This window comes from Telopea speciosissima, chromosome 7 (genome assembly GCF_018873765.1).
Source record: "Telopea speciosissima isolate NSW1024214 ecotype Mountain lineage chromosome 7, Tspe_v1, whole genome shotgun sequence".
NCBI lineage: Eukaryota > Viridiplantae > Streptophyta > Magnoliopsida > Proteales > Proteaceae > Telopea > Telopea speciosissima.
The window spans coordinates 35,250,263-35,271,085 of NC_057922.1; the positions used below are offsets into that span (position 1 = coordinate 35,250,263).

Here is a 20,823-nt window from a genome sequence, read left to right on the forward strand (position 1 = left end):
GGGTGTATTCCAAATACCTCAAATTTGATTCCATGTGGATTGTCCTTTGCCCTATGGATGATTCTTGGGCTTGAAAAAAAAATACTCAAATATAGATATCTTGTGTTTAATTATATCCAACTTTCTACTAACAAAGGTTTTGAAGCCTTTCTTTGACTTGATAATTAGCATCTTGATGGTATGTTAATTTTAAAATATGATGATAAAATTATGTATGTTGTTGATTCAGATAGGCTTGCTAAAGTGTCTTCCATTTTGTGGGATGGTATTTGGATTCTTGTCCCTAGGAATTCTCATTCTCATAGAAGTTTGGAGTACGCTTCCTAATATTCGTTTGAGATCTAGAAGCATTGGAGATTTGGTTAGTGGATTGCACAGTCTTCAAAAAAAAAATTCTTCTTCTACTTGGAGTTTGGTGAGATCTAAAGCTCATATAGTTCTCTAGTTTCGGACGGTTTGGTTTAGCTCTTCCATTACAAGCCATTGTTTTACCATTTGAAAAGCTATGATCAACTCCCTCCTTGCTCAAGAGTTTCTTCTACAAAGAAATCTGTCCATTCCAAACTATTGTCTTTAAAACTCTATTGAAATTGTGAACCATATTTTCTTCTCCTATCCTTTCTCCAAGTTTGTTTGGAAAAGTATTCTTAAAAAATGTTGATTTGTTCCTAGATGTATCCTTCCTTTTGATAAAGAATGGAGGTGAATCTTGAAAACTTTTAATAGCAAAACTCCATGTGACACTCTTGGTAAGCTAGCTTTTAAAGCAATGATTCATCAAATGGAAAAGAAATAAATAATAAAAAAAGATGGACTTCCTCTTCATGTTCTATTGACCAGATCTAGAATACCATTACTTTTGAGATTAAATATAAAATCCTCCATAAATGTATTGTGTGCCCAAACACTATCAGAAATAGATATCTTGCCTATTCTTGAGATCTCCGCTTATTTATCGCCCTAGTTTTGTTGTATCATCCTTTCTTTCTATGTTTCTTCCCTTCCCACTTTTCCTTGTACCCCCCTCTTTGGTTGGTGTCTTTGTTCCTCTACCCCCCCCCCACCCCACCCCACCCCACCCAACCCAACCCAACCCAACCCAACCCAAAGTTTTGTTGTATTCCCTTTCGATTGTTATTTTAGTTTCATTTGATAGGGTCTTCTCCCTTGGATAGCCTTTGTGGCTTTGTCATTGTATTTTTTTTTAATATATTTTTTATTGACCAAAAAAACAAAAAGAGAGAGAGAAATGAGCGTTACTTGCCCGTTAGGTTTGAGCTGTCCATAAGCAATCTCTATTCAATCCTGAGTCAATTTGGCCAATAATCATATGGATCAGTTGAACTGCAAACAAGGGTTATCCAAGCCTACTACATTTTTATCAGCATCTCCAAGCAAAGCTGGAGATTTTCCCTTTCTTTTAAGAGCAAACTATGCACCTTGGCCCAGGAATAAAAACCAAGGCCCTTTCTATTATTGGAGATGCTACGGGTGTCAAATGCTGGCCTGCACTGGTTAAAACCCGACACTGGACCAACCGGTTAGTGAACTACCCGATGCCAGGCCTAACCTGATTATGGATCAGTTGGAAACAGGGTGTGGTAAACCCAATACGCAGCTGACCAAGATCGGTACCTGATTGGTCAGAGCCCAATTACAGCCTGTGTATGGCTTGTTCGTAGTCCGATTAGTCCGGTTGACCTGCAAGACCTGATTACCTAAACGGTCGGTAACAATGCAGGGCCTTAAATTGGAGGGCACTGATTAGGGTTGACTGAAACCAATCGAGCCTGACCAGTTGACACCTGATACAGAAAATGGATTATTCATGGAGGGAAATACAATAGGTTGGCGGTTGCTACAGTGACACAGTCCCACAGCTGCAGGAGCAGCATCTTTCACCATTCAGACACTCGAAGGTGGGAGTTCTCTCTTTATAATTGGGAACTTTCAATAGTTACAGGTTAGGCATCTGGTCTGTTTGCTTTCACATTCTTGCTTTCCATAAAAGGGACTTTTTCCTCACTACCACACCACCCAGGGGAAAGGCAAAAAGTCACAGGGCAGGCAAAAATCTGTGTAAACATAATCCCATCATCGTGAATCAGAGATCACTATTGAAACTGCTTAATTGAGCAATATAAGAGCCCACTTATTTTGTATAAAACTATACCAAAACCAGAGATGCTTTCTGTTATTTGAAATTTCAGTCTCCATCACTTAAATCTTAGAGAATTTGGGATGGTTTATTTATAGAATTTATACAATTTGGGATGGTTTTTTTTATAGAATTCATACAATCAAATAGAGAACTGACGGGCAAAAAACTAAAATTCAAAAGAATTTATCCAAAAATGAACAGTATCTTGCGCAGAATATGAAAGCCAATGTTGGGATACAACAACAAAGTATTAAGGTTTATTTATATTTTGTTTTTTCCTTTTTCCTTTTGTAAGACATTAATACCAATATGGTGTCCTGAAATGATACAAGAAAAAGGATTTAGACAAAAAAAAAAAAAGGGTTTAGTGTTCCATCTTATATTTAGCACCATCTAATGTATTCTTCAGTAGCATTGCGACGGTCATTGGGCCCACACCACCAGGAACAGGGGTCACCCATCCAGCTACCTTACAAGCTTCTTTGTAGTCTATATCACCTACTAACCTGTAACCTGATTTCTTACTCGGGTCATCAACAGCATTTGTACCCACATCAATAACTGCTGCTCCAGGTTTAATCCAATCACCTTTGATCTGAAAGAGTCAGAGAAAGAGAGTGACCAAGCATCACACTGCAATGAGAATGCTCCAAGCAAGAAAATTTACCTATCCCTTTTGAATAAAGTTCCTAAAAATGCAATTAGATGGGGGTATGAAATATAAAAACTAAACTATACAAGTCCCCAACCGGTAGACCTTATGGATTAAGCAGGAAATGGCATTGCTGTGTTTGCAATGCACATAGGTAAGGAGTGCTCATCAAAGGAGATCTGCTGGGGGAAAAACTATTCTATTGGATAATCCTAACATCCTGTTGTGTTACTTCAGTGTAATAACTAATTTTCTTCTGCCCATCCAGCTAGAATGGTATGGAGCACAGTGGCCTCACACGGTTGATGAATCATGAAACCAACCCTTTTTTTCTTTTAAGTTCAAGCAAAGCAACCACATTCACATCATAAACAAACTCATACAGGTACACTCTTTCCGGAATGTGGCTGCAGTTTACTCATGCACCTTAGTGCAGCACGAATAAGATATTTCAATGGATCAGAGTGCGCACCAGTAAACAGTTTGATTAATAGTACCATCACAAGAAATTTATGATTTATTTTGAGTTATAGTACTGTTGCAAGAAAATATGAAGCTCAATTTTATTAATGAAATCTACAATTACCATCATTGCTTGTCCTGCTGCAGCAATAACAATGTCTGCTTCACGGATGATGCTTTCTGGATTAGGGGTATGTGAGTGAACTACAGTAACAGTGGCATCTGCTTTCAGAAGTAGTAGTGACACAGGCAATCCAACTATGTTGCTTCGACCAACCACAACTGCTCTTTTTCCTTTTATAGTTATTCCACTCCGTGACAGAAGTTCTAGACATCCCTGTACAGAAAGAACCATCATTCAAGATCCATAATCTTCAATATAAAATACAATGGGAATTCTAGCTTAACATCCATATCCAAAATGTTGTTGCAGAAAACTTTGCTTCTATTCCTGCACCAGAAAAAATAAAAAATGCTATTAATTTTTTTAACAAAGAAAAGTGCTTTAAGAGTTTAAGTTGAATAACCTTAGGCGTGCAAGGCTGAAACAAAGGTTCTCTGCCTTTCATTGCAAGCTTGCCAATATTTAGCGGATGAAAACCATCTACATCCTTATCAATGCTGATTTCACTTAAGACTTTCTCCTCATTAATATGCTTTGGTAACGGAAGTTGAACCAGTATCCCTGTCCATTGCACAGCCCAGACCTCATTTTAGAATAAGAGATGTTTTGCAAAATTTACATTGGTAAACCAAAGTGAAAATGCATACAAAACATTTAATTTGATGACACAGAAGAAATTTTTTGAACAATGTTCCTTCATAATGAATACATTACAATAGTGTATATCTTGACAACTGGATAAACATTAAAAATTTTATATATTTCAGTATAAATAAAGAAGTTAAAGATGGTAATCATGAAGATGGATTTCAGTTATGTGATTGGTAGACCCACACACTTGAGCCAAAGAGCAGATTTCAAGTGATACGAAATGCTTGAAGGAAAGGGGGAGAGGGTATTGTTAACCTAAGAGAAAGAAAGAAATGTAACGGAGACAAGATAAGAATAATCTAGTAACTAATTCTGGAATGTGAAATGTTTGTTTCCTAAGCATCAAAAGCATGAAGAAGAGCGACGATTGGTACATGTTAAGATCAACTAACCATGTACATCAGGAGTTGCATTTAACTCGTGGACCTTCTGGATCAATTCATCCTCAGATACTTGCTCTGGAAGGTCTACATCAACCGACTTAATGCCAACTTCAGCACATGCTTTCCTCTTCATATTCACATAGCTTTGAGAATCCTTTCTGGTGCCCACAATGACAACAGCGAGTCCAGGGACCTGAGCATAAAGCAACAACTGATTACAGCTCCTAATTGATTAATAATTAAATATCGAAAAAGAATGTGAAATATGTGAAGCCCATCAAGATAATAAGAAGACATATTGATTTTGCATTACGCTTCTGAAACAATGTAAGCAAGAGTACTGGCATCTGAGAGAGTCCAAAAGACCCTGAGAGATTATCACCTCCAGTGAAGTGCATCGAATTAGTAACAAAAGTAAATGTTCCATTCAGAAGAAATCAGTAATTAAGGATATATTCCCAACCAATTTTACAACCTTATACATATCGAAAAGTCTTTTATCACAATTTTCACTTTAGTCCGAGTTTCATATAGAGGGTTCAGATATTCTCCTAAATCATACCAAATCGAAAAACAAAAACTGGGTGCTGGTTGGTTTCCCCTGGGGGGGTCATTCCATTGACAAATTCTTAGTTCAGTGGGAGATTTCAGCTTTTCAGTGAGTTTAACCAAAAATAAAAATCACCGAAACATTAAAATTCAAACCAGATTGTGATGCCCCCAAAATCCAAACATAAAAAAGATAGAAACAATTCATTAACAGATCAGATCAATCAGAGCAAGAACTTCACAGAGGAAATATCAGCACAAACCCAGGAGAGAGAGACAAAAAAAAGTTTCGGGGGAGGAGGGAAGAGAGTGACCTTGCCGTATTTCTTGAAGAGTTGCTGAACTTCGGCAGCGATTTCGGACCGGATAGTCTGAGCGACGGCTTTACCGTCAATGACAGATGCCTTGTGATCGGCCGTCGATGCCATGACGGAGAACACTGTGAGAAATTTGTCGAATTTGCAGTGAAATAGACACAGACGAAGTACAGCAATCAAACGCGACCAGATTCAAAAGTGACGGTGCCCGTGTTTGCAAACACCTACTTTAACACCGAAAGAGGAATGGATAGGTTTCATCCAAGATCACACTCTTATTTATAATAATACCCTTGAATTCTAATCCAACTGCTGGGACGAATCTATAGATAGCACCTACACATGAACTCATTCTGTCGCTTCCGTCCAACGAGGAATTTGGTGCCACCAAACATTTGCCAAATGGCATGTATGTTGCCGTCTTGCAAGGCTTGGCAAGAATCCAATGGCCTTGTTTTTTTTTTCATTACCACACCAACCCTCTTATCATTTTCAAGATAGGGTTCCCGCGTTGCTGGATCCCACCTTGGCAGTGTATTGGGCAGTGTGTTTAGACACGGGGTAAGGTGGTCATTTCTGAATCCTATAAGAGGAATTGCAGGAACTATACCAAGTAGGGAACCACAGGGGTTACAAATCCGTGAGAGATGGTTTCATCAACAGGAGTTGCCACATGGTAAGAGAATAAACTGTTAATGTAAAGTCTCACATGGTTAAAATAGGAGAGGACTCCAATCCTCTCTAATTAAGGGATCGCCCAATGAGGCATCCAATGGCTGGGCTATCCTGCCGGGACGTGTGTGTGTGGCAGTCCAACCGTTGGATGTCTCATTGGGTGGGATGCTCATTGGATAGGTTCCAAATGCGATAGGAGAGGACATAGGAAACAAATCCCAAAATGTTGGTGTGGGAGTGTGTTTTTTTCTTCTATTTATTTATTTTTATCTTATGTGATATATCATATATTAAAAACATAAGATGAGTGATGGTTTCAATTCATTTTTCTATTTATTGTGTTGAAATGTTAAGAGATATAGAGATATAGAGGTCATTGGTACCTTCATATACTTGAGGAGCTCTCTCCATTTAATGTTTTAAGGTTTTGGGTTCGACCTTCCAATATAATATTTGAACCAATATCTTTTTGTTATTCTTCCTAAGTTGAAGTTATACGTGAGCTCTTGGGAGTTACAGACTTATAGAGTCCCTAATTTTGTAATTTTGGGAAGGCCCTGACTATTTTTACCAAACAAAAAAAAAAAAAAAAAGCCCTGTCAATAGCAAGTATGATGATTTGACTTCATTTCACTATTGGCTTCATACTCTCTATGTAAATGAAGCCTTATATTCTTCTTGCTAATAAATTATAGGGAAAAAGACTTCTACTTGGTGGTGTTTCCTGCGCCCTCTCACAGTGCACCTTAAGATGACGCCTCTACCCCTGGGTAGATACTCAGGCGTGCTCACCCATTGGCTCAAAAACTTGTGTAAAGACTATGCGATCAAGTAGAGATCTCTTACCCAAAATTAAATTTATCAAAAACTTAAAAAAACCATTAGAATGGAATATTCGGTAAAATAATCGAACTAGTGAAACTTCAATTGTTTATAAGGAAAAGAAAAAAAAATTAGAGATTTCTTTCATCATGGTCCTAGGAACATGGTTTTGGATCACACTCTTGAGATCGGAATATCGGAATCTATCACCATCAATACCGATGCCAATCCATTTTCAAGCCGATATTGAATCATAAAGTCATTTTTTCGATAAAAAAAATCTAGTAATCGAGCCAAGTAGTCAAAATACTGTATCAGTATCGTGCACGGTTGATATCGATAAGATTCAACCGATGCGCTCTATCCGATACCAATTCTTAAAACCTTGCCCAAGAAAAACCATGACCAGCTATTAGCATATTCAAACTTAAAAACTGTCTTGCACCCTGGAAAATTATCTCCTCCAGTTCACTGCCCGGCTCAGTTCCCAGTCCCTCTAATAGGGGGGGGGGGGGGTGGATCCCACTCAGGTAGAGTGTTTCGGTGGGATAAGGTGGTCACTGGACCCCCTTCTAAGGGAACTGGACCGGGCAGGGAACCGGAGGGAATAATAGATTGGGTGGGCCAGAAATATGGGCACCCAAGATTTTCTGGGCCTTACCTTATTGCTGTGGGCACCCAAGATTTTCTCAGCCGGATATTTCTTTTAGTGGTAGACACATCATGCAAGAAAAGATCAGAAACATCTTTCACATCACAGGCATTGTGTGTCTTGGTCATTAGTGGCACTGGACAATTTCTAATAGCTTTGATCCCTTAGAACATTCACAGAAAGCTACATTTCTTTAAAACTATCTTCTTTTTACCTTGTTTTAAACACACAAGGTAAGAGTGGAAGAGTGATGGTGATACTTCATACCACAAATACATAAAAGTTTTGATCTACAAAGAAGGTAGTGGCTGAAGCTTTTTTAGTTCTTTATATATATTTCTGAGGTTACAATTGAACATTACGTGGAGAGAGAGACAGAGAGTTTTGTAATCAGGGGTTACCATCTTTCTAAAAGTTTCAATCTCATAAGAACCCACCACAACCATGTTTGGGCTATCTTTTGAAGTTCAAGAAGAAGACCTAAGATTACAAAATTGCCACAATTGTTCCTGAAAATAACTGCAAACACCACAGGCGCATAAGCTCTTTAATTGTGAGCCTACTAAGCTCATTTTGGCCCAGATAAATTCTGAGGTCCACCTACCAAAAAAAATATTAAAAAGTTCTGAGGTCAAATTCTGCATGACCAAGACTCCCAATAATTCGGAAAATTATCACCTCCAGTTTGCTGACCGGCCCAATTCCCCAGTTCCTCTAACAAAGGGGGGCTGAAATGACCTCTCTACCCATGCCCAAACACCCTGCCCGAGTGGGGTCCACCATCCCCCTATTAGAGGAACTGGGGAACTGGGCCGGTCAGCAAACTGGAGGTGATAAAGATCCCAATAATTCCAGCTCCATAGTGTCCAGACCGGATGGTTCCTTAAGGGGTGTCAATTATAAGCCAGCACCAGTAGGACTGACCTGTCCCGATCGGTTAAAGCCCGAAACCGGCCTGACACGTTAGTTAAATATGTCAAGCTAAGACCCGACACATTAGTTAAACATGTCGGTCACGGTGCAAGGGGATGGACCGACGAGGCACCCGACTGAGCCCAACATGTTTAAGCCCGTTTATGGAATGTTTGTTTTACCCCATAAAATCCCTATTTTATACCAAATATACCCTTTTCATAATCTCATTGATTAATTTATCATCTTGTATTACGTAAAATATTAATATAGGACTATGGTGTGAGTGAAAACATAGAATTGATAATTGTATATTATTGCACTATGAAGTTGATGGGTAAAAAATAAACGGAGCACATAATCGAGACCATTTATATTGTTTAAAATGCCATCATATGTATATCCATTGAGATTGAGGGCCATAGAGCTCTAAATAAACTTGAGATTTACTTATGGATGTCCATTAGCCCAATGTGGAACATTCCTTCAAGTAAGTTCTTGTTTCATCACAGAGAATTGAATTTCATTAGGAGCTATATGGATCAAACTTGCATAACCTGATTGTAGCCCTTTAGTATGAGCCCGATTATAGACTAGTATCTAACCGATCGCTTATAAATGGGACCATGCCTAGTCTATGAGAACCGGTTACTGAAATTGGCTGGTCACAGTGTGAGATCCTAAATTAGAGGAGACCTATTAGGCCCAACTGAAACAGGCCCGGATCGACCGATTGACACCCCTATCTCCTAAGCAATGGAACCATAAGACCATAAGGGTAAGGGGGCCAATTTAAAAAAAAAAAAAAATTGTTTACCGAAATTAAATCAAAAACCGGATTTGGTAAATTGATTATTATTTGGTTTTGATTTTAATGTAATAGAACTTAATTGATCGGAAACCATTGGTTCTACACTGTTTATAATCGATAAACCGAACACTTTAAACCGATTACGAACCTTATAACAAAAAATAATAACAAACATATGGGTAATAAATCCTATAATCAAAACCATTTCCAAACAAATTAGCTGAAACCAATTGTTAATCAATTTCTATTTGGGAACTTGAAACCGATTAATATTCGGTTTGATTTTTTATTTTTATTTTTATTTTCAATTACAACATGAAACAAACCGACCATAATTAAAACTTGTAAACTGGAACCAAACCGATTAACAACCTGTGGAAATGGGCCTCTACACTTAAAGGTCCATTGGGCCTTACTGGAATTAGAAAGGATCCACTGGTTGTTAAGGAGGGCATTTTCGTTATTAATGCATAGAACTTGTACATTTTATAGATGAGGCACAAAACTTACCCAGTGCCGTTATCGTTTCGGTTCCGTGTTTGAGGACTTGTTCTGTTTCCCAATTTCATATAGATTTTGCTAAATTTAGAAGAGTATCTTCAGAACCGTCAATTCTTCTGTTCTCCTCCATCAAAGGCCCCAAGTGGAAGTGTGGAACCCTAGGAGACTCATAAATCGAGGAACGCCATTAAAATTTAGATTATCCGTTTTGGGTATTAAAGTTGGTTTATATTTAGATGCCACCATTGGAGAGTAACATTGAGTTCTGCTTCTGCACTGGATTGTAGATATCCTTTTGGATTTAGATGCATCAATTTCTTTGATCTTAGCACATTCTGTGTTCTTGTGTTTCAGACGGTGATCCGTTATTGAAGAAGTTAAAGGTGAGTTCTGGGTTTGCTTCCTTTCTCTCTTCGTTTTTCCCTATGAATGATTCATGAATTGATTCGCTTTTGATATGGTTCTGGATTTGGATCCCAGTTGATTTGTTTGTTTTCTCTTAGCCTGTGTTGGACTGCTGTGATGGAGAACGGATTAAGCTATGTTTTATTGCCGCTAATAAATCCTTCGTAGTTTGTAATGGAAACGCAAATTGAGATCACCCTTTTACTTTTTTGTGTTCTTCTTATTGGGCTTAAGAAGTGTTGTAGGACTATTTCTCCTTCCTTATCTTTTTTTATGTTATCATTGCTTTAATTTAGAATGGAATCCTTCCCGTGAGTTTTACATTCTCCCAATCCATCATCCTGGTGAATGGCTCTAGTTGAAGGCTTTTACAGATAGGAATATATTCGATATTTGTATATCTTTAAATTTTTTTTCCCTGCTGGGAGTGTGAGAATGAGCATTTCGGCTTCAGTTGCGCTGCACTTTTAGTTCTCTTGCTTTTATCTTCTTTTCTTGGTATTTGTCACTGTTCTGGCATGTGGGCAGAATTTTGTTTTCTCTGACTTCCCAAAATCAATTACAAATGTTTACTCCACATTGAAATCAACAAGAGGAAACAAATCCTTCTGAATCCTGTTCATGAGGTAAATCAGAAAGAAATTAATTCTAAACCATTTTGTTGTTCCATATTTTATTTTTTATTTTCTTATGAGTTCATATGATGCAACAGGATCTGAATCATTGAATTTGAAGGTGGCTCCTAAAATGAAGTTTCTGTCTTAGGCAATTGATAGTGTTTAGGAAATTGCCTTCCATGCAAGGAGGTAGGTCACATAGTGAAGGCTGACCCATTATAATTGATTGGTCATAGTCTAACGTTGTCATTGGGGTTGAAATAGGGAATTATATGTGTTCCTCCAGTTGAATTGATGTTGATCAATAAAATAGGTACTCTGGTTGGCAAGTAGAAACAATTTTGTGGTTTTTACTGGTTGAGAAAATTCTTCAAAGTTCAGGAAACATGAAAATCACAGGAATGAATATTCTACTTGGCTATTAGTGAAGTGTATAAGTTAATCACTTAGGCTAGGAGCTGGTCAAAAACTTTGTATAGGACACATCCATTGGCATGATTTAGGATAATAATTTAAGAACGAGGGTAGTTTGCATGTATTAGGACTAAGGAGTTGAGTTGTTTGAGTGATATGGTTGGATATGGTTGGGTTGAGTATGTATGATATTACAGGTGGAGATATTAACTAAATCAAGAACTGGAACTACTGAAAACCTAGAATCAAGGTTACTAATTATGTTTTTTTTTTTTAGAAAAATGGAAAATAGAAACCATCAATGAGAACAAGTGTGAGGGTGATTAGGTAGGGTCAAGTTGAGTATGTATGACGTAAAAGGTGGAGATATTAACGAAATCAAGAACTGGAACTGCTGAAAACCTAGAATAAATTTTGCAAATACATTTTTTAGAAAAATGGAAAATATAAAGCATCAATGAGAACAAGAGCGAGGGTGATTATATAGAGTCAACTGAGAGGTTTGCACATTTTTCTTGAATTCAAATCTTGAGTGAAACTTTAATAAAATTAAGGCTACAAATGGAATAGTTTAGATTGATAATTAAGGGATACCCCTTTGTTACCATTTTAATTGTCTTGGCCTAGTCATAAATAAGAGGGAGATTGAAGAGGATGTCTCTCTTAAAACTAGAGCCGGTGGATGAAGTGGAGAGCAGCTTCTCGAGTGTTGTGATTGGCGCATGCTGTTGAGATTTTCTCAACTGAATAGCAATTAAGTGAAATTGACTTAGATACTAAGACCCATTTAATTTCAAATTAAACCCTTTTAGTTATTAGAATTGGTGTACAGTTGAATGAGTCCAAATATCTTACCAAGAATCCAATTGCTTTTGATCTGGCTTTTCTGCACTGAGTAAATCTGCCATTACTCTGCCACACCATATGGTAACCCTAGGGGAGTAATATTGGATCAAGGTAATGGTTTGGGTGGCTCTGGCTAGCCCTGCTAGCAGCAATCATCGTGATTGGTTGTTGACAAACAGATCAGGTGGTTCTATGAAATCTGAGGTCGAGTACATGATCAAGCAATGAATAAAAGCTCTGTTGTGGCATTTCAATAACCAGAGAGTTGTAACGGTTAGATACTTGTGGAAGCCCCTTATAAAACACTGCATGATGGCTCTCCGCTAAGCCCTTGCAATTGGATTTTTAAGTGGCTTTTCTCTTCATGCATGGCTTTCTTGTTTCCCAATTGGCTCATTGAATGTGACAATGGTTGCAAACTCAATATGGTACTAGGAACTAACATATCCTGCATATAAACTGTTTAGTTTCTTGTTAAAAATAGCAATTTTGATTTTTAGATGCCCTGGCAGCATTTCATGACTTGCATCCACAGACAAATGTGAAATTGTTTTCAATGGTAGGCTTTGGGAACACAATTTTTTCATCAGTTCATCTTATAGAATCAACTTTTTGTTATTGTGACTACTGAAGTTTATGGTTCTTGACCTTGAGGAAGTTTTTGATATCCTATGATAATTTTCATATTCTAGTGACTGGCTTTTGTATATCTGCAATATCTGTTTTTAACTGAAGTTCGAATTTTTTTTTCCATTTCTAACAAGTGTTGTTCTTTTTTAGCTGTAACCATGCTAGGAGAAATAATTAATGGGCCAGATGGAGAGCTTAAAGTCAGTTTTGGCTACCAATGCAATGGCAATGAAGGAAGTTCTTGTGAGCTTTATGCCGGATGTGAAATCTCATCTGGAACTAAACTCCAAAAATGCAGCAGCTCTTTCTCTTGCTTGTCTGGAGCTGCCCTAAGTGCTAATGCCACATTAGCAAACACAAACATCTGCAATGGTCTGATTGGGGAAGGAATACTTCCTGGTTTGGATTCTCCAAAGTCATTCCGAAGAGTTCCCTCCTCACCATCTTTCTCAAGGTTGGATATTTTGTCATCTTCTCTCCAGAGTAGTGGGTCAATCTTGAGTACGAGTGCATCGACGCAAAGTGAGCTATCTGAATGGGATTTCCGTGTATTGAAGTCCATGAGTGCTCCTTCTATAAGTGAAGGTTTCCTCAATGCTGGAGAAGTGCAAGTTGCTGGTGGTGCTGCTGGGGAAGATAGAGTTCAAGCTGTTTGTTCTGAAGAGAACGGGTGGCTTTTCTGTGGCATATATGATGGATTCAACGGACGGGATGCGGCTGACTTTCTGGCTGGAACATTGTATGAGTCAATTGTATTCTACTTGGGTTCCTTGGATTTGGAACCAAAGCAAGACACTGTGATATCTTCTGATGGTTCCCTCTCATATTTTCTTGAGGGCAGTATTATTAGCCATCAGAAGGGAAGTTCTCCAAGAGTTCTTAGGAGCAAGAATCCCAGAATAAATAATGTCACCATTGAAGCCCCATGGGCCAAGGAGGAACACTCAAAGGATTTGTTTAGGAAGGGGGTGCTTGATAGTCTCCAACGTGCTCTTAGCCAGGCAGAGAGTGACTTCTTGTACATGGTTGAGCAGGAAATGGAGGACCGCCCTGATTTGGTATCCATTGGATCTTGCGTTTTGATTGTGCTTCTTCACAGGAATGATCTTTATGTTCTTAATTTAGGTGACAGTAGAGCTGTATTGGCTACATACAGCGAAGGCATTGATGAAGGTGGCACCAAGGCTTTGGAAGTTATCCAGCTCACTGATAGTCATACCGTTGATAATGAAGTAGAACGAAGGAAGCTTCTGAATGATCATCCTGATGACCCCGCAACAATTGTAGCTGGAAAAGTTAAAGGAAAATTGAAAGTAACCCGTGCATTTGGAGTAGGCTATTTGAAAAAGGTGTGTTTCGTCTTTTATCTTCTTTAACAAGGACACTTTAATTCTTTAAAAATTTTCACATGTCTCTGATAGGCATACTTGTTTTTTCTCTTATCTTCTTTAACAAGGTGTGTTTAGTCTCTTATCTTCTTGAACAAGGACACTTTTGTTCTTCAAAAAATTCCACATGTCTCTGAAATGCATACTTGTTTTTTGCAGAAGAAACTGAATGATGTTCTGATGGGTATTCTTCGAGTCCAGAACCTATTAAGTCCTCCATATATCTCCACGCAACCTTCAGTGAACATTCACAGAATCTCGAAGAATGATCACTTTGTAATTGTTGGAAGTGATGGTTTATTTGACTTCTTTAGCAACAATGAGGCTGTAAAGCTTGTTCTCAACTATATTTTGAGCAACCCATTTGGTGATCCTGCAAAGTTCTTGTTGGAACAGCTTGTGTCAAGAGCAGCTAATAGTGCAGGTACAGTTAGACATAATTTAAAGTATAATTTTCTGCTAGTTGATTGATAAAGAAAATAATTGGCACTTCTCTTATTTGCTTTGACGAGCATAATTTTGCACGTTGATGTTAATTAAAGGAGCATTGGTCAAAAGAGTTTGCTTGTCAATGCATCATGATATCAAAATTGATGAGGGACCTTAAGAGATCTAGGTCTTCCCTATCCTAGATGATTGCTTTTGGGGTTCAGATAACATCCATTTACATATTACATGTAATTTATTTAATATGGCTCCATTTGGCTGGATGTAAAATGTTGTATAGTAATGAAAATCCCTTTTTTTTTTTTTTTTTTTTGCATCATAAAATATTTGAAGCTGCAGAGAAGGTAGCATGCAATGCAAACAGCATATTGGTAAAAAATCATCATTTCCAAAAGGTGATGCCTCCCCCTCCCCCCCAACACCATCCTACCTAAGAAAAGAAAAGAAAAGAAAAGAAAGAAGGGGGGAAAAATCCCATATCAAAAACAATGTTCATTGAATTTCATTCAGGAAGTTGGGAATCGTCATCAGGAAAGACAAAATATTGGTTAGAATGTGCAAAATTGAAGAAATCCAAGTTATACACGCAGGATTTGAAAGTGTTACTTTCCTAGTAATGTGAAAGGAGTTTCTAGGCTCTTCCCTAGCAGCATAGTTAGCATTGCATTAATCTGCAACATGTTCAGTGCAGTTATGGCTCTATTTGGTTGGAAGGGAAATTGAAGGGAAGGGAAATACTTTAAAACTAAAAAGATAACTTTTGTAATCATTACCTAACATGATTGTATTAACTACTTAAATTTCTTACCATATTTAGTTATGATACTTTTTTATTATTTTACTTTTCAAATCCAAGGGATTTAGATTCAAAGTTAAGTGAAATTTAATAACCAAATGTGGAATGAATAGGAGTTAGTGACATAACCATGTGGTGTAATGATTACAGAAATCTCTTTATTAGGTTTGAAAATTTCCCTTCCCCTCCCTTCAATTTCCCTTCCCCTCCCTTCAAAGCCTATAAGAATAGTTTGACCCTTTTCTGGAAGTTTTATAGGCCTTGCTTTTGAAATATGGCTGCCCTTATTATTGCCTATATTTATCAACAACTACCGAACCTTATTCCTTGAGACAAATCTTTTTCGTATTTGTGCTTCTTGTCCTTAATCATATTTTGGTCTATTTGACTGTTTCTCCTTTCATGGGTTTTATCAATTATTTTTCTTTCCAATCTGTCTTACTCAATTCATGCTTCATGTAAATTATTTTACAACATAGAATGGCTACAAAACATTAAATCCAAAATAATGGAAGACGACACCAAGAAGAAAAAAAAAAATTGGTATTGAAAACTGTGTGACGCCTCATCCATTTTGGGCAGAGAGTATTTCCTTGAATCCATTTTTATTAGATGAACTTGGATTATAAAATGTCATCTTTTGGTATTATTGACTTTCTCAACTGACTCTAGAAACATTTAATACAAACCTTCCCCTAGAGGAACATGCTGGGTAACAACTCCCTGAGCCCTACCTTGGATTATAAAGTACTTATTCTCCGGATACACGAGTGCCCAGTTCATAACCAATTCAGAATTCGTCTCCTGCAGGTTTCAGTACAGAAGAGTTGATGAGGATACCTGCTGGTCGGAGAAGGAAATATCATGATGATGTGACTGTTATTGTTATCATCCTTGGGAGCAACCAACGCACATCAACCGCATCAACTTGTCTGTAAGTTGTCAGGCCCATTTACGGGGTAAAACATGAGAATGATAACCTCCATTTGTATCATAGACTTCTAATTGTAAAGTCTCTTCATCTAGAGCATTTTTCTAGACATGTACAGGTATTTATTTCTGAAAGCTGCAAGCTTGCTCATACATTTACTACTCCATGTATATGAGTATCTTGATTTTCAAGTAAATAAAAGGCAATTTTATAGTTCTCTGAGAGCTATTGTCATATACTTTCATGTGTTAATTCATAGTTGGGGTTGGAATTGAAATCATTGAAGCCTCTTCCCACCTTTTCGGTTGGTAAGGTAGGTCAAATCCTTGACCTCAACAATCCCTTTTCCCTGTCCAACTGGGCAAATAGCTCAAACTCATTTGTTTGCAGATTCCTGTGGGTGGTCGCTGTCCCTCAATTACTGTTCATTCCTTTTCATGTAATCAATCCTTACTTGAACAGAAGAGTTAGGTTGATGGTTTGACAATGTTTACCCTCCTAACCTTGATCTGGATAGATTGATTCCCTGGTGGCCTTATTCTTGTTTTTCATCACAATTATCATTATTATAGTCTTGTTAACATCATCAATATCAGCATCATTATTGACATTGTTGCACCACCATTGGGATAGTGATTATATTTAAAAGAATACTCATAGGATTATGGGAATGACAAGAATTAACTTTTTCAAGGACCAAGACAAATCCCAAAGTTATCTAAATAGTCAGGTTTATGTGCTATTTCTCTTATGTGGATAATCTTGGATTGGACCTTATACCATATAACATTGGAGCTATTACATCCTAGTTACTATGACACGAGCTCCCAACCCCTCCAACCGGGTTTTTAGAGGCTTGGCAAAGAATATGGATGGTTTGAACTTTCAAAGAATCTGGTTCCTAGAGAAAAAAATTGCCCACAAGATGATTTGTTTTTTTGGTAGGACCACAAGATGATTGATTAGTTCCAAAATGGAAATGGAGATGACATCTCATAAGATAGATTAAGCATAATATTATGATCCATTTTCTTTACCTTTCTCCTGTCCGAGTTGTCCAGCAAATGCCAAACATTATGTCAATTCCCTTCTCACCTTCTTTTGGTCACAATGTCCTTTGATTAGCACTCTTGCCATTCAAGCTTTGGAAAGCAAAATAAACGCCTCTGTTTTATCTTCCTTTTTTTTCTCCAATAAATCAGAAAGTAAAAATAACTTTTGATACGTGAAACATCTCTATATAGTTTCATCCCTCCTTAGAATGAGCCACCATTTCTGTTTTACTTCTAGTGCTCTTAAATTGGTCCCAGTGGGTGATGATCAATAATGCTGTTGGTTCAGAGCTGGTTTATGAACCAAAGCCTCCTATGAGGGAAGGAACTCAAGACCAAGGGCATCACCAATTTTTTATTGGGTATGCAAATTTCTAGGCACACTTGAACTGTATGAATCACACAACAATGCAGAGCAGCTGCTGTTAGGGTCTTGGAAACACATGATGATGTGGGGTGTAGGTTGGGTGGAGCTCATCTTATTAATTTCACAACAGCCACCTTACTTAAGAATGTTTAAGCTTAATAATTGAACAGGAGCACTAGTAAAAAGAAATAGTTGCTTTTGTAGATTCTATAAACTATGCCTTCATGCAGAATAGAATCTCTCAACTTAATATCAATTCCTTTCATCCCAAATGTGGTGTCAGTTGCTTGGTGGAACATTGCTTTCTGTCATGTTTATTGTTATTAAACTTGTGTAAGAAGAACCCAAATCGATTAGTCTAGTACACTTCAGTACACTACTACAAAACTATCATAATCATTATTGTTTGGGTTACCTTTGAACCATTGTCAAAAACTGAGAATATCAGGCTCAGGTGGCTTGAAGAGAATAATAACTTAGATCTTTCTAGATCTTTGAAAAAGATGGCTTTGATGACATAAAATCTATGGATATTCAATTCTGATGATAGTATATGAAAAAGTTCCTCTCTTCCCTTTCTCTTTTCTGGTTATATAGTTCATAAAAAGATAAGTCTGCATATCATCTTCAAGATTGGTGAAAAGGAATGATCCCCAGTGAATATTCTACACCGGATTTAGGGGAACTGATGGAGTCCATCACATGCTAAAGGAAAAGGTTCAGTACTAATGTCTCATACTGGATCACATAATTTTTACTGAAAATGTGCCTGATTTGATTCACTTTGAGAGCTGATGAATACTGTAATAGTCAAACTAGAGTAGTCAGAGAAATTTCCTTACCTTTTTCTCTCTACTATTAAATAGATCTTAGCTTTTTGGGTTCCCTTCCCAACCAGGAAGGTTGAGAGAAAGAGAGGTTAAAAAGAAGCAAATGGCCAAGAACAATAGTGTACAAACTTGGCCTTCAAGCACAAGTGGGAGTCTACTAACACCACACACTATAAGGAAAAGCCTCCCCTTCCCACCCTTCTCCCCTCACAAAAATATTTTGTATTATCTGTAAAGAAGACACACCCCAGAGTCTAGTCCATACTTAAAAGATTCTATTCACACCGCATTAGAAAAAGGCAAGGCTTTTCAAAAGAAAAATTAAAACTTAAAGTTGCCTTTGGCGGTTACTCTCCATCTATTAATCAAAATACCCTTTACACATAAGAAGAGAGGTAGAAAGAGGACCAAACAGCTCAGCAATGAAGGGATTATACATTTTAAAAGAGTAAGCAAAGTTAAAGAGCATTATTCTTAAAAGCCCAAAAACTCAACTTTTTGTCCAATTTCCATCTCATCATCTCCTTTACACACAAAGCAAATTGAGAGAGAGAGAGATTGATTGATTGATTTAAGTGGTTCTACCAACAGCTAAGTCATTACAGGGCTAGTAACATTTTAACAAGACCAACTAGTGAAAATACAAAACAAGGACAACAATTCAGAAAAATAACCCAAACCCTCCCCCAAGACAAAACCAATATTCTTGGTTCATCCTCTAAACCCCTTTTTTTAAATGTACATTGTTACAAAAATAGCCTAAAGCTACACGAGTAGTATAAGCTTAAGCTACGTTTAGGTCCAATCCCAATATCTCCCTGAACCGCGGAACCCTGTGGTCGAACCGGAAATCACATAACCACGCAACCGTTGGCATTCTCATCACTGAACATCTCGAAAGAATCCGAATCCGACGGCTGTCGTGGTGGAGGTGAGTAAGACTCCGCAGCTGTGTACGTATGAGAATACGGTGGTGGCCGAGCGTAGTAAGATGCAGCGTAGCTCGCACTAGGATGCGCCGTATGGTAATTCACGGCGTATACAGGGGGACCAACGTAGGTAGGGTACGGGTACGGGTATGGATACGGGTACGGATGATGCTGTGGAGGGCTGACATTGGTGAATGCTGCGGTTGATTCCGTAGGGATCGGATCGGAGGTATCACCCACACCCTCGTTGTTGACGTCATTGCCTTTTTGCCCTTTCCTTTTCTTCTTTTTATCTCCATTGCCCCCGCCGGCTTTCTCTGCTGCTCCGTCGCCATCATTGCTCACCTCCTTCTGGTCCACGCCGGCGTTCGAATTCTCTCCGTTCTTTCCTTCTGATTTCGCCGTATCTTTGTTTTGATCGCCGTCGTTGTTCTTGTTGTTTGCACCATCACCTTCGCTACTTTTGTCTTTGCTTTTATCTGTAGATTCAGTTTTGGGTTCGACGTTCTCTGGAGATTTGTTCTCGGCCTCGTTACCGACGTCGCCCTTCTCGTTGCTCTTTGAATCTTTCTGTTTCTCAGTGTTCTTCCCCTTCTCTGATTTTTTCCCCTCCTTCTCAGCTTTATCAGGCCAGAGCTCTGCGTATTTCCCCGTCTTCGCAAGCTTCTTGATGAGAGTCTCTGCGTCGACATTCCCAGTCACTGTAACTTTATGTTGCTGGGAATCGATCGTCGTGGTGTAAACCCCTGAAAAAATAAATCGGATGGAAGAAAATGGGGGAATTAGTGAGATTCTGAGCTGAAATCGGACTGCAATAAAAAAAAAAACTGAAAATGGAATTGAGGGTCTCATGATTTTGTACCGTCGACGCTCTGCAACACCTTCTTCACCTTTCTCTTGCAGGCTTCGCAGTGAAAGGATACTCTCAAAACCCATGTCTGGAAAAACCAAGCAGAGTATCATAGAATCACCAAAAAAAAGTTGAGAATGGTGAATATGAAGACATGGGTCATCGTCAGGAGCAGTATTTTACCTGGTATTTCAGGGGTTCCGAAGCTTCTTCGGCTGGTTTTGTTGCCATGAGCGCGAGAAGGATGGGTGTCTGAGCTTTGAAGCTCGTAGAGAAAACAGAAAACGTCTGAGTGTCTGCGAGAGTGAAGACGTTTGGGAGAAGGGGAAGTTCAATGGAGAATTTTACTTATTATATAGCTCAAACTTCAGAGAAAGTTCGTAGAGAGAGAGAGAGAGCTTTACTTAGTATTGTAGAGAGAGAGTGAGGTTAAAGTTTAGAAAGGCAGGCTTTCGTGGGTTCCAAGGATTCATGGATGGGGGATTCGGATTGGTGAATTGGCCGATTCAGATGTATATTGGTGAATCGACCGATTCGGATAGAAATGGGTCAGTGATAACAATGGTGAATGGGATTTGAAATCCTCAACTCCTATAATGTTAGAGGTGTTATATTTATAATTGATTTGATACTAGATATACTAGGAATC

At 38.2% G+C, this 20,823-nt stretch overlaps 3 protein-coding genes across 5 annotated transcripts; 1 reads left to right on the forward strand and 2 right to left on the reverse strand.

Moving 5' to 3' along the window:
- Nucleotides 1–2,346: 2,346 nt before the first annotated feature.
- Nucleotides 2,347–5,499, reverse strand: LOC122669275 (bifunctional protein FolD 2). The gene is made up of 5 exons (XM_043866008.1): nucleotides 5,297–5,499; nucleotides 4,443–4,626; nucleotides 3,803–3,960; nucleotides 3,400–3,612; nucleotides 2,347–2,756 (listed from the first exon to the last, which is right to left on the reverse strand). The coding sequence occupies exons 1-5, from the start codon at nucleotides 5,408–5,410 to the stop codon at nucleotides 2,526–2,528; spliced, it is 900 nt and encodes a 299-aa protein (XP_043721943.1). The 5' UTR covers nucleotides 5,411–5,499; the 3' UTR covers nucleotides 2,347–2,525.
- A 4,353-nt stretch (nucleotides 5,500–9,852) lies between these two features.
- Nucleotides 9,853–16,382, forward strand: LOC122669845 (probable protein phosphatase 2C 40). Of its 3 annotated transcripts, none has more exons than XM_043866714.1 (5): nucleotides 9,853–10,055; nucleotides 10,790–10,883; nucleotides 12,735–13,933; nucleotides 14,132–14,396; nucleotides 16,026–16,382. In XM_043866714.1, the coding sequence occupies exons 2-5, from the start codon at nucleotides 10,874–10,876 to the stop codon at nucleotides 16,151–16,153; spliced, it is 1,602 nt and encodes a 533-aa protein (XP_043722649.1). In that variant the 5' UTR covers nucleotides 9,853–10,055; nucleotides 10,790–10,873; the 3' UTR covers nucleotides 16,154–16,382. The 3 variants fall into 3 exon arrangements, with proteins under 3 accessions (XP_043722649.1, XP_043722651.1, XP_043722650.1); XM_043866715.1 differs by lacking the exon at nucleotides 9,853–10,055 and adding an exon at nucleotides 10,683–10,703; XM_043866716.1 differs by lacking the exon at nucleotides 10,790–10,883.
- Nucleotides 16,383–18,943: 2,561 nt separating this feature from the next.
- Nucleotides 18,944–20,461, reverse strand: LOC122666886 (heavy metal-associated isoprenylated plant protein 35-like). The gene is made up of 3 exons (XM_043862983.1): nucleotides 20,358–20,461; nucleotides 20,187–20,262; nucleotides 18,944–20,070 (listed from the first exon to the last, which is right to left on the reverse strand). The coding sequence occupies exons 1-3, from the start codon at nucleotides 20,403–20,405 to the stop codon at nucleotides 19,247–19,249; spliced, it is 948 nt and encodes a 315-aa protein (XP_043718918.1). The 5' UTR covers nucleotides 20,406–20,461; the 3' UTR covers nucleotides 18,944–19,246.
- Nucleotides 20,462–20,823: the final 362 nt, after the last annotated feature.